The sequence below is a fragment of the Chrysochloris asiatica genome, unplaced genomic scaffold (assembly GCF_000296735.1).
Source record: "Chrysochloris asiatica unplaced genomic scaffold, ChrAsi1.0 scaffold00038, whole genome shotgun sequence".
Taxonomy (NCBI): Eukaryota; Metazoa; Chordata; class Mammalia; order Afrosoricida; family Chrysochloridae; genus Chrysochloris; species Chrysochloris asiatica.
In genome coordinates, this window is record NW_006408556.1 from 5,202,588 (window position 1) to 5,216,290 (window position 13,703).

General features: G+C 44.2%; 1 protein-coding gene across 1 annotated transcript in view; it reads left to right on the forward strand.

Moving 5' to 3' along the window:
- The first annotated feature begins 6,101 nt into the window (after positions 1-6,101).
- Positions 6,102-13,703, forward strand: part of PNPLA1 (patatin-like phospholipase domain containing 1) — a 56,141-nt gene continuing 48,539 nt past the window's right edge. Inside the window, exon 1 of the mRNA XM_006860569.1 lies at positions 6,102-6,306. Within this exon, the coding sequence (XP_006860631.1) occupies positions 6,102-6,306 (205 nt within the window). The remainder of the gene's footprint in view (positions 6,307-13,703) is intronic.

Consider the following 13,703-nt stretch of genomic DNA (forward strand, 5'->3'; position numbering starts at 1 on the left):
AGTAACTGACTTAGCAACACTTAATAACAGCAACAACATACAGATTGAATAAATATGGTGAAAGATTACAGCTCTGGCACACATCTTTCATGAGTTTAAACTATTCAGCATCCCCTAGTTCTATTCATACCACTGCCTTGTGGTCTACATACAGGTTCCTCACAAGTTCAATCAAGTGTTCTGGAAGCGCCAGTCTTTGCTATCATTTGGTCTTCCCTGGCCATAGTTTGTCATGATCCACAGTCAAAAGACCTTATATAGTCAATACAGCACAAGTAAACATCTCTCTGGTATTCTTTGCCTTCAGTCAAGATTCATTTGTCATCAGTAATGCTATCCTTAATTCCATGTCCTCTTCGGAATCTGGCTTGAGTTTCTGGCAGTTCCCTGTCAATGTATTGTTGCAGCCAATTTGTAATTGTCTTCAGCAAGATTTTACTTGCATGTGATATTAATGATATTGTTCGGTGATTCCCACCCAACCCAAGTTGGGTCGCTTCTCTTTGGAATGGGCACAAATAATGGATCTTTTCCAGTCAACTGGAAAGGTAGCTATCTTCTAAATTTCTTAGCATAGATGAGTGAGCACCTCCAATGCTACATCAGTTTGTTGAAATAGTTAAATTTGTATTGCATCAATTCTTGGAGTATTGTTTTTTTTTAACCAATGCCTTCAGTGCAGCTTAGACTTCTTCCATCAGTTCTTGATCATATGTCATCTTTTAAACACCCACCATCGAAGGTATTCAAAGTCATTAGTCAACCTCCTGTTGTTGTTAAATGCCATCCAATTTATTCCAACTCACAGCAAACCTGTATAGGTTTTCTAAGGAACCACTGGTGGGTTTGAACTGCTAATCTTGTGGTTCACAGTCCAGTGCTGATCCTACTGCACCATACCAGGAATCTGTCAGTCTGCTAGTTGGCCCTTAATGATCCTCACCTCCTGACACTTTTGCACATTTGTGTAATCCGCTTCCACATTTTACCAAAGTTGGTAAAATGGCAGAAGTCATTAAGCGATTGCCATTTCTGTGATTAGGTTATTAAAAGGCTACGGTTTGTCATGGGTATATGTTCTCTCTCTCTCTGTAATTCTCACTTCTGCCATGTTGGGAGCAACCTAATAGAAAGGTCTGTGTGGTAAGGAACTGAAGCCTCTTGCCGATAACCAAATAATGACTGAGACATACCAATAACCAGGTAAGTGAGTTTGGAAATGGCTTCATTAGCCTTGGCTGACAGATTGAATGCAATCTCATAAAAGATCCTGAGACCACAACCACTCAGCTAAACCACTTCCTAATTCCTAATCTTCAGAACTATGGTGGTGGTGGTGGTTATGTGCCATGGAGTTGGTCTGACTCATACTGACCCTGTTTTTAAAGATTTCCAAGGTTGTAAATCTTTAAAGGAGCAGAAAGTCTCATCGTTTTTCTTCAGAGTGGCTGGTAGATTTAAGCTGCTGACCTCAGGGTTTGAAGCTCAGCTCATAATCCACTATGCTACCAAAGTTCCTTTTTTCAGAATAGATGAGATAATAAATCTTATTGACTGAAGATTTGGGGGTAATTTGCTATACAGAAATAGATAATTCATGCATTCAGTGTGTCTGCCATGTTTCCCCTATTGGGTTCAAGATGACTGCCATAACTCCAAATACCACGTTCTTGTTGTTGTTGTTGTTGTGATGTGCAGTGGAGTCAGTTCCGACCCATAGCGACCCTGTACAGAGCTTCTGAGGAGCAGCCGTTGTGCTTGAACTGCCAACATTGCAGTTCAAACCGATCTTGCAGTCCAGTACATTAACCTGCAGCACCACACCAGGGCCATGTTCTTACAGGATGGCGTCTCAGAAAGGAAGACATGTGGGACAAAGATGGTCTTATTACTATATACTTTTATCTTTACCAGGGAGGAAAATATTTCTTAGAAGTCACCCAGCAGGTTTCCCCTTATTTCTCATTGGCTAGAACTAGCTCTCATGGTCATCCCTAGCCACAAGGGAGTCTGAAAAATCAAGTCTGGGAATCAAGCCTTTTCAGCTACTTTATAGGGACACTGGAGTTCTGGTGTGGCACTATAGATAAGTGCTGTACTGTTAACCCCAAGACCAGTGGTTTAAACTCACCAGCTGCTCCTTAGAAACCCTGTACAGGGTCGCTATGGGTTGTAACCAACTTGACATACTTACCAACAACAACATATGATGGCAGGTAAGAAACAAGTCGGTTGGGGATGACTGCTGGGTAATAACCCCAGTCCTTTCCATATTATCAATTGGTCTGATTGTTCCCTCATATCCCCACTTGTCCCTTTGTTCTTTATATCACTCTAAATTAGAAGTTAGATCTCAATTCGATTCAGGGTAAACCATTTTGGCAAGAATATTCGTAGGTCATGTTGTGAGCTTCTAACTCCGTCACATCACGAAACAACCAGGTTCTTCACAAAACTGAGATTTTTATAAGATTAAAGTGGAGTGGTACACCATCAATGAAAGGTCAATCCAAAATCTACATGCCATCTTTCTCCCCAAGAGCAGTGTACTGAGTGAATTTGTATTCCTTACACTTATGGAAACATCATATTCTTCCATAAATTCATTTTAGGTGTCTTGTTGGAATTGTGCATGATAAAAAAATCTCAGTTTATTGCATGTGATTTTCTCAGGGAGTGATGAGTCATGCAAGTGGTGTTAACTAAAAACTCCTGACAGGATTATGAGACGACTTTAAAAGTCAAAATCAGAAAAATTGAAAAGTGATTTTTTCCCTTGATGTCATCCACTTGAAGTTCTTAGAGATTGAATTGTAATTTCAGGAACAAAAGGCAATGAGATGAACCTTCTTGGTCCATTAACACTGGGCACAGGCCAGGCTAAGCCCTGAGGCTTACTGGTCCTCAACAGGTGTGTTAGTACTTGGTGTCCAGGTTAAAGGTTCCTATGGAGCTCTCTAATGGGCAATCCTGAATTTCTATAGTTTACCTGTTAGCATAGAGTCTCTGGGTGGTGCAAACAGCTAACAAACTTGGCTGCTTGTTTGCATAGAAACTCTGCTGCATCTGCTGTGGTCTTTTGCTCCTTAAGTGGGATACAAGAGCCCAATGGAATTGAAAAATGTTCACTTATTGAAGACCAAGATCCAATCTACAACCAGGCCAGAGGAAGTGGAGATGGCAAGGCTGTGTCAAAACAAGGGGCTGGCCTTGAGGGTCCCAGATTTCTTGAGCCCTCTGCAGCCCCTTTATTTCACTGGGAACATTAAGATGACCCGGAAAGAGAATACTTGTCCAAAGCCACTTTAACATGTCTGGTGCCACCTCTGTCCACTCATCCTATTATGCTGCCTCCTTGGCAGGCATGTCTAGGGCCTCTCTGGGACTGTCCCTGCTCCTCATGGGCAGCTCCAATGTCTTACTGTCATTTCAGACACATCTTAAAGTAAAATGAGTCCTCATTCTCCACCCAGTTGTGCCAAGTTTGCCCAAGGCAGCCTCACGCCTCCTCACTCCCAGGCTAAAATAGAGGCATTGGTCATGACTCACCCTTCCCATCCAACCAGTCCCCAGTTCTGAGAGTCCTCTGTGGCAATGGCTTCGTTAACTTGTGTCCCTGCAGCCACCACCCTGGCCTGGTACCATCCTCCGCCCTCATCCTCCTTTTAAGAGTGTACTTCTAGGGAACTCACCAGTCTCCTCCTACACAAAGAGTAGGACTTCCTCATTCAACCTTTTCAGTCCATTTCTTCCAAGTCCATCTGGTTCAGAAGCCTGGGCGCCACTGCACTCTGACAATAACAGACATACTGTAGCTTCATCCTTCAGGAGTTATGGTCTCTTTTACAGATGAGGGAACTTGTGGTCACATGGGTCACACTGTCTGTGTATAGCAGCTCTGGGACTATTTAGCACCATGTCTGTCTGGTCCAAAGCCCTTTTTCCTGTGTACACTGCCTTCCATCACACCCATCCCCACCTCTATAAGGAGTTCGTGCTGCTCCCTGCGGCAACTCCCTCTCTCCTCGGCCCAGCTTCTCAAATTCCCCAAACCACAGCACCACAACAAGGCTTCTCTGATGGTTTCAGTCCACACTCCTCAAACTCTCTTAATTTTTCTGGCATGAGTCTTGACTCTGCACAATTTATTACTTATAGACTGTTTTATATGGTTTTCCAGGAACCCCGATGGTGCAGTCGTTAAGCATTCAGCTGCTAACTAAAAAGTCAATGGTTCAAATTCACCAACCTCTTCAAAGGGAGAAAGATGGGGCAGTAGACTTCCACCAAAATTACAGCCTTGGAAACTCCATGGGGAAGTTCTATCCTGTCCTGCAGGGTAATTATGAGTCGAATCGACTAAACCAAAACAGGTTTGTATGGTTCTGTAGCTATTTCACATTTGCCTGTCTTGCTACCCTAAGAAGCCTGTGAGGGTCTGAGTTAGGGGTTGGAGCTTCTTCCACTTTGTTCTCATCCCTCAAGGCACTGAACACAGAGCTGGGCACAAATACTTAGTCGAGTTGACCTGATTTTCCAGGTAGGAGGCAAAATCTCTATGTTCCCAAAGCTGACTGTCTCATCCCACCCGCCCCCACCCACCACCCCAGTGGTACACTACACACACACATACTCAGTCTCTCTTTCTGTTACACACACGTTCAATCAAAAGTTTTCTTTCCTAACTGAGGCAGGAAACTCCTAACTGAATCCTTGGCAATGCCTTCCTTGTTGGAATCCCGCTGTGGATCAGTGAGGCCACAGTGTTGGTGGGGTTCCCTGAGATGGATTAGATCATCGATAGCACATCCTAACAGAAAACCTGTACTGGGCAAGGGAATTGGTGTCGATTCTAATCCTGGTCCTGCCACTATTTAGTGTCTGGGGGAAGTGGCACATCAGTGCTGTTGGATATACAACGAAATGCAGGCTAGCTGGTCTAATGGACTCAGATACTCCCTAAAACTATGTGCTGCATACCCTAGTCTCCAGGTGCCACCACCCCAGCCCCGGGCTCCTAAACCCTCTCTGCTCTGACCTCTACCTTGGAGTTGAGTATTGCCATCTCAAACCCAGCATTTCACAGTAGATAGCCAAGTGTGCACAGTGATGCCCTAGGACCAGACAGTGTTCTGTACGCAGGGTCACTATGAGTCAGAACTGACTCAAAGGCACCAAACAACAAATATTTCAAATCATCTAGATCCAAATTTTTCCTGAACTCTTAGGAGATAGTGTAAGTCTTTGGGGGCTTGGTGTGAGGGTGCTGACTAAAGATTAAAAGGTTAGTGAAGGGCCCAGAACAGATGGTGGGACCCAAGAACCAAACTTTGCCCATGTCCAGTCTTAACATGAATAAACAACATGTGAATAAACAAAAGGGCACAGATGTAAGGAGAACAAATGAAAATAATTATGTGACACTCCTCCCAGACCACAGGGAGCCACAGAAGGGGCTCAGTGAGAGGCTTTTGGAGTGTGTGTATGTGTGTTAGGGGAGTGGGAGAGTGTGTGTGTCCCCCCAGTGCCCAGTGGGGATGGTGAAGTGAGGACATTGTCCTCCTGGAGGGAGGCCAGCATTAACCCCCTCACCTACATAGCTTGTCAGAGAGGGAGGGACCCTGCTGATAACTATCAGCTGAGGTTTTGCAACTTGCTGTTTAGAGGTTGAGTAATGTCCGCCTCTTTGGGCCTGGCCCCGCACAGGTTGCTGGGATCATTCCTAGGTACAGAAAGGATGGGCGGAGGGCTGCGCACGGTGCTGATGATGGAGCCAGCCAAGCAATGAAGCCAGAGGGCAGCTCACAGCACTGGGACCCTGCTTACGCATCAGGGAGTTTTCTGCTTCTCATCCTGGAGCTAGGACCCTTCACCGTCCTTCAGCGCTGTTTCCTGGTGCAGTTTTACAGGTCCAGGTGACGACTGTTTGAGCCAGCTCCAGTGCCACAGCCTGCCGGGTAGAATCGGCTACATTCCAGGCTCCCAGTCTGGCAAGGACGCTTCTTGGTAGCAAGTCCAAACAGGGAGCGACAGGCCTGAGTTTGGCAGGACAGCCCTGAAGACAGGTTTCTCCCCACCACAGAAGGCCTGAAGCTGATGAGATGGATGAGCAGGTGTTCAAGGGGGACCCAGACACCCCTCATTCCATCTCCTTCTCAGGAAGTGGGTTCCTCTCCTTCTACCAGGCTGGGGCTGTAGACGCCCTGAGGGACCTGGCCCCACGGATGCTGGACACGGCCCATCGCTTCGCAGGGACATCTGCAGGTGCCGTGATTGCAGCCTTGGCAGTCTGCGGGATTGAAATGAGTAAGGCCTTTCTTTGCTTTGGGTTCTCTCAGCCATCAGGGATTCTCTGGAGGGATGAATGCTTTGGAAACCACAACAGTCCTTCTGGGTGGCAGGAAGAGAGGCAGCTGGGACAGTCAAAGGTTGGGGGCTCCCAGGTCTCCGTCTCTGTCCACTGTATGAATTTGGACCATCTCTCCCTCTCCCTTAGTGCCCTTGTCTGTAAGATGCCCAGTCTCCAAAGCTTGGGTTGAGCTACAAAGTGAGATCTAAGAGGGGAAGGCAGTATCTCCCCCTCAAACATCCTGGTGTCAGAAGTTACATCACGACACAGTCATATACTGGAGCTAAGTGTCGTTCCTGCCAGGCTTTCTAAAAATAAAAATGTCTTTGGGAAGGGCAGCATTTAGAGCTTTTACACCTTGGGGGAAATGGATTTGCCAAATCTGCATCCAGCCAGCTTGGATGGAAGCCTTGGGGTTTGGGAGAAGAAACTAGGAATGGGAGAAACCAGAAAAGGGAGAGGGGAAAATCTGGAAAGTCTTACTCCACCTTGTGCCCTGCCAGACAGGGTCCCCAGAGGGAAAGACGGGGCCTGGCTGCTGATTGTAGTAGGAAAAAGCATAGTCCCGTGCAGCAGAGGCAGAAGTGTCCCCAGAGCCCCAGAGAGTCTGGACCTGGTGCGGGAGTTTCCCAACAACCACACAGGCTGCCTTGGAGTGTGTTTTCTTATTTGCTGGATACTTACTCTGTGTCAGGCACTGAGGGCCAAGCCCTTGCCCTCGTGGAGCAGAAACTCTCGAGAGGAGACATTTAAACAGGTAGCCTTAGGAAGAGATATAGGAGAAATGCACCACAGACTAATAACCCAAACCAAATCAACCTGCATACGACTTGCAGCGACTCTCTAGGACAGAGTAGAACTGCTCCATAGGGTTTTTAAGACGGGATCATCTTTGTCCCACAGAGCAACTGGTGGGTTTGAACCACTGACCTTGCATTTAGCAGCTCAATGCCTAACCCACTGCATTATGAGGGCTCCTAGAGAAAAATAAAGCAGGGGCTATTTTAGAAAGGAGTACTGGTGTGACACTGTGGGCTATTGCGTTGGACTGCAAGATGCATTTGAATAGTAAGGTCAGTGATTCAAGCTCACGAACTGTTCCTTGGAAACTTATATAAGGTCACTACAAGTCAGAACCGACTCTACGGCACTTAACAACAGCAACAACATTTTAGAAAGGGTGGTCGGGAAAGGCCTCTCCAAGCAAGTGAGAGAGCAAGCCCTTTGAATATCTGGGGAAGAACTTTCCAGATGGAGAAGCAGCAAGGAGACCAGTGGGGTTGGGGAGGGGGAGGTGGGAGACCAGGTAGGAGAGAAAGGGACAAGATCATTACATCACTCGGGTGTGCAATCAAGGACTAGACTGTGTACTGTCCTTGATTATGACAATTTCTGGGTAAGGTACAACAAATGTGGGACCTGCTGTCTTCACTTAGCATCATGTTTATGGGCTTTACCCATGCCACTCTGGTCTAGCTCATTCACTTTAACTACCATGTAATTTACTGGTAACTAGCACTTACTGGCCAAGTTTTGTCTCTCATACTTCAGACATATTGTCAGAAGGGACCAGTCGCTGTAGAAGGATATCATGTTTGGTAAGGTGGAGGGTCAGAGAAAAAGAGGAAGACCCCCAATGAGATGGATTGGCCAAGTGGCAACATTGATGGACTCAAGCGTGGCAACAATAGTGAGGTTGGCCCAGGATCGGGCAATGTTTGGTTCTGCTGTGCATAAGGTCGCTATGAGTCGGTGCTGACTCGATGGCACCTAACAACAAAAACAATAGCATTTACTTTATGCCAGGCTCTGTTCTGAGCCCTTGGCATATTAACTCATTTATTCCTGACAACAACCCTCTGAGGTGAAATCTATTATTATCCCCATTTTACAGAGGAGGAAACTGAATCACAGAAACCTTAAATAAGATGCCTAAGGTCATACAAAGCGCACTTGGTAAAGCTGGAATTTGAATCCAGTCTGGTCCTAGAGTCTACATTCTTAGACTTTAAACTACACTGCTTCGTGACAAAACTATGTCAGGGTGCTTGTTGTATGGATAATGGGGTCTGGGAATTCTCTCTGAGCAGGTGGAATTTGCACACAGACCTGAATGGGGTAAGGGACAAGTGATGAGAATATCTGGGGAAGATCATTCTATGCAAAGGGAAAAGCAACTTACGTAAGTCTCATGTTCATTTCGAAGCAGAACAAGAGCTAGGCCTAGCAGTTCTGTCTTTCTTCAAGGCTCTTTGTCTCTTTCTATATAGTATTCCATTAAGAGTTCATTTGTTGTTATTGTTGTTAACTGCGGTCAAGTTCGTCCTGACCCATAGCGACCCTGTATAGGGTTTCCGAAGAGCGGTTGGTGGATTTGAACTGCTGACTTTGTGATTCAAACTAACATTGCAGTCAATTGCTTACCCTACAGCGCTATACCAGGACTCCACAAGAGTTCATTTACCCAAAATTTTTTATTGGACAAGGTCAATATTTTGCTATTGTAAACAACATTGCAATCTTGATGTGTCTCTTGTGCATGTGACGTATTTCCCTAGAGTATATAAATCATTAACATTAGTGTTGTTGTTGTTAAGTGTTTTCGAGTCAATTCTGACTCATAGAGACCCTGTATAGGGTTTCCGAGGCTTTAAATCTTTGCAGGAGCAGAAAACTTCATTGTTTTCCCGAGAACAACTGGTGGGCTCAAACCATCAACCTGTGGTTCAGTCCAATGCTTACTGTATGGAGCCACCTTGCTACTGTTGTTAAGTGTCATGGAGTCAGTTCCAACTCTAGCAACCCTGTATAAGGTTTCTGAGAAGCAGCTGATGGGTTTGAACAACCTACCTTGTGATTCCCAGTCCAGTGCTTATCCTACAGTGCCACACCAGGAGTCCACTTTGCTACTAGTCTTTGATAAATTATTATCAGAAGTGGTCGAATCAATTTAACCAGCAGCAAAATGTAAGAGTTCTAAGTTTTTTATGCCACCAACCCTTGGTACCATCAGACTTGTAAGTTTTATGTCATTCTGATGGATGTGAAATTCAATCTCATTTTATTTTGCTTACTTGATCTGCATATCTGGATCGCTAGTGAGGTTGGACATCTTTTCCTGTATTTTCTGATCACTTATATTTCCACTTCTGTAACTTGCCTGCTCGTGACCTTTTCCTGTTCTTTTTACTGTCATTTGTTGTTGTGTGCTGTCAAGTCAATTCCATTGATAGTAACCATGTGTGGGGTTTCTGAGATCAGCTGGTGGGTTTGAACTGCTGAGCATGTGGTTAGTAGTCCAGTGTTTTTCCTAAAGCACTACATCAGGATTCTATTTCTACTGAGCGACTTTTTTCTCTTTAATTTGTAAGTGTTCTTAATATATTCTGTGCACTAATCATTTGACCTTGTGATTAACAGTCTAGGATACGCACCGGACTGCTAACCACAAGGTCAGCAGTTTAAACCCACCAGCCGTTCCTCGGAAACACTATCCAGGGTCACTATGAATGGAACCGACTTGACAGCACTTAACAACAACAAAATATTGGTCAGTTATAGACACTGCATGGGATTGAACTGCCAATCTTTCAGTAACAGCCCACCTCTTAACCATTGTACCATCAGAGTTCTTTGTTGTTGTTGTTGTTATGTGCCATGGAGTTGGTTCCGACTCATAGCGACCCTGTACAGGGTTTCTGAGGCTGTAAATCTTTACGGGAGCAGAAAGCCTCATCTTTCTCCCGCGGAGCGGCTGGTAGTTTCGAACTGCTGACCTTCCGGTTCACAGCCCGATTCGTAACCACTACACTACCAGAGCTCCTTAGGGTTCTTTGTAGGCAGGCTTTTTCTTATTCCTTTCAAATGCTGCTTCTGACATTTTCATGTTCCTAGATTTACGTGTGTCTGTCCTTGGAGTCTCTCCTCTTCTGTTGGCCGATTTGTCTACCTGGGCACCAATGTTGCATGCTTTTTCATGATAGTCTTATGTTGTTGTTGTTAAGTCCCACCAAGTTGGTTCTGACACATAGTGACCTTGTATAGGGTTTCCAAGGAGTGGCTGGTGGGTTTGAACCACCAACCTTTTGATTAACAGTCCAGTGTTGATTCAACATTGCTACACCAGGACTTAAGGGTTATATATGCCAAGGCCTTCTCCTCTTTCTGTTCTCTTTCTTCTTTTTGTTAAGTTTCTTCTATTGCCTCTACTATCTAGACCCTTTGTCCATGTGAAAAGCTCTGTTGAAAAAAAATCATTGATTGAAATTACATTTTCCCATCTAGAAATAAGGTTTATCTCTCTACTTTTGTCCTTCAATGAAGATTTTATGTTTTTTCAATATCTTTTTGGAGACCTTATAATTTTTGTTGCTGTGTGAGTTCTGGTGTGCTGCTGCTGGGGGTTAATGCACTGGAAAGCAAAGTTGGTTTGAACTATAAAATCAGCGGTTCAAGCTCACCAGTTGCTCCTTGAAAACACTATACAAGGTTCCTATGGGTCAGAACTGACCTGACAGCACTTAATAACAACAATGATGGGAAATGGAATATTTCTCATTTTCTAATCTAGTTGATTATTGCTAATATAAAGTAATGTTAACATATTGGCCTTATATTGTGCAACCTTGTTGAACCCTCTTAATACAGTTGACCCTTACACAACACACATTTGAACTGTGTATGTTCACTTATACATGGATTGTTTTGTTGTTGTTTTTTAAAATGCCTTGTGACGTTCCTCATCTCTACATGAGAAGTTTGTTTCTCCAGTAAATTTTGTATCACAGTAAGAAGAGATCTCTTGTTTTCATAGTATTTAGTGCACTACCTTAAACGTTGAGTAACAGTAAGGGACCCATACAAAGTGCCACTAGTGATGCTGGAAGTGCTCACAGAAGCAGAGAAAAGTTACGACATTACAAGAAAAAGTTTAATTGCTTGACATGTACCATAGATAGAGTTGTAAAGTTGTGGTTGCCCACCATTTCAAGAAAAATGAATCCACAATAAGGACCACTGTAAAAAAAAAGAAAAGGAAACTCGTGAAGCTGTTGCTGCAGCTATGCCAGCAGGCTCAAAAACCTTGCAAGTTTTGCAAAATACCCTTTCATGTCTTATTGAAATGCATCTTTAATGTGGGTGTAGCATATAATACATACGACGTTTTAAACGGCTGTCTATTGGTAATTGGTAAGACTTCTGGTCAACAGTAGTCTATTAGTAGTTAAGTTTTTGGGTAAGAAATAGTTGTATGTAGAATTTTGACTGTGTGGGGGTTGCCTTCCATAACCCCCACATTATCTGAGTCATTTGTAGTTCTACAAGTTTATTGGCTGACAGCCTTGTGTTTTCTGTGTAAACAGTCATACTATCTGCTATAACCACAGCTTTGTCTCTTTTTAAAAAGAAATTTTGAACACATGACCCCCATGGTCTCTCTCCTCAAAGTCATGCCCCCCTCTTTTGTCTCCAGCTTGAGCTATTGTGCCTTGAGGTTTTGTATTTTGTTCTGGAGAATGTTGAGGAGCAATAGACTTGTCTTCTAGCAATATGTTGTCTACTTCTCTAATAGGACCAGTTTAGGTGTGCATGAAAATATTTATAAAAACACTGAATACAGTGCTTGGTTTTCATTAGCGAGGCAGTAAACATTCACTAATTTATTCATCTATGGTCTCTGTGACAACCAGTCGGGGCTCCCAAATTTCCAGTCTGGTTAGAAGTGGGGTTGGGAATTTGCCTTAAATCTGTATTTGCATAACGACAAAAATACCAATTAAAATGTTTTAAATCAAAGAATGGAGATTGCACCAACTAGTCCTGGTGTTGTTCTGTGGGTTAATGCACTGGACTTCAAAGTTGGTTGAACCACAAGGTTGGTGGTTCAAGCTCACCAGTCACTCCTCAGAAACCCTATACAGGGTTGTTATGGGTCAAAACCAACTTGACGGCGCTTAACAACAACAAAACTCACCCCACCTCCACCTAAGCTACTACTTGATCTCTTTCCCCCAATAGCAATTGCATGCCAAGCCAATCACTCATCTAACAGTATTTATTAAGCATATGCTGTGGCACTGTAGGATAAGCACTGGACTGAGAGGTTGATTTGAACTGGAAGGTAGAGATTCAAACCCACTAGCTACTCCTCGGAAACTCTATACAGGGTCACTGTGAGCCATAACTGACTTGACGGCACTTAACAACAACAACATGCTGGCAGTGCAGAGGATACAAAGATACAATACAAAATGCAACTCTGCCCTTGACCTCCAGGAGCTTACAGCCTACTCAAACACAAAGGTAGCTAACTGCCAAGTCGTTTTGAAAATGCTCACACCAAATGCTAGAAAATTAAAAAGTGTACGAGTACAGAGAGAGGGAGCATGTAATGGCAATTTAGATAATGTACAGATGGGTTGAACAGGAATGTAGGATCTAGCAAAGACTTAGCACTGTGGAGAATTGTGGTGGCATCTATAAGGACCTTTGGTAGTGTAATGGTTATGAGTCAGGCTGCTAACCTCAAGGTCAGTGGTTCAAAACTACAGCAGGAGAAAGATGAGGCTTTCTGCTCCCATAAAGATTTACGGCTTCAGAAACTCTATGCATTGCATGGTCGCTAAGAGTTGGAACCTATACCACAGCACATCACCATCACCATGTGTGGGGTGGTGACTAGTACAAGCTAGTGGGTGTCAGGGGTCCGTGTGAGAATATCAGAGAGGTAGCTGCAGCTCAGAAAGAGCTCACCAAATTGGGAAAGGATCATATCCTAAGAAGGGGAGAGCTTGCCCTCAGAGAGGGCACCTGTCTGGTTGCTTCTGGCAGTTCCTACATATCACTAAGTGTGTTGACTGAGATGACTTCAAATCCAGATTTTCAGACTCTTAGACAGCAAAACACACAATAAGGATATATATATATATACTCTATTGTTGTTGTTAAGTGCCCTTGAGTCGGTTCCGACCCATAGCGACCCTGTACAGGATTTCCCAGGCTATAAATCTTTACGGGTGCAGAACGCCTCATCTTTCACGAAGCTGCTGGTAGTTTCAAACTGCTGGCCTTAAGGTTCGCAGCCTGATTCATAACCACTATGCTTATAGTACATATCAATACATGTATATATGGCCCGGAGTCCTGGTGTGGTGCTGTGGGTTAATGCGCCAGACTGCAAAGCCGTTTGAACTGCAAGGTTGGTGATTCAAGCTCACCAGCTGCTCTTCGGAAACCCTACATGGGGTCGCTATGGGTCGGGATTGACTCAATGACACTTAACAACAACAACATATATGGCCCAGTGTATACATGTTTAAACACAAAGCTAGAAATTTCATGATAGCATACTTAT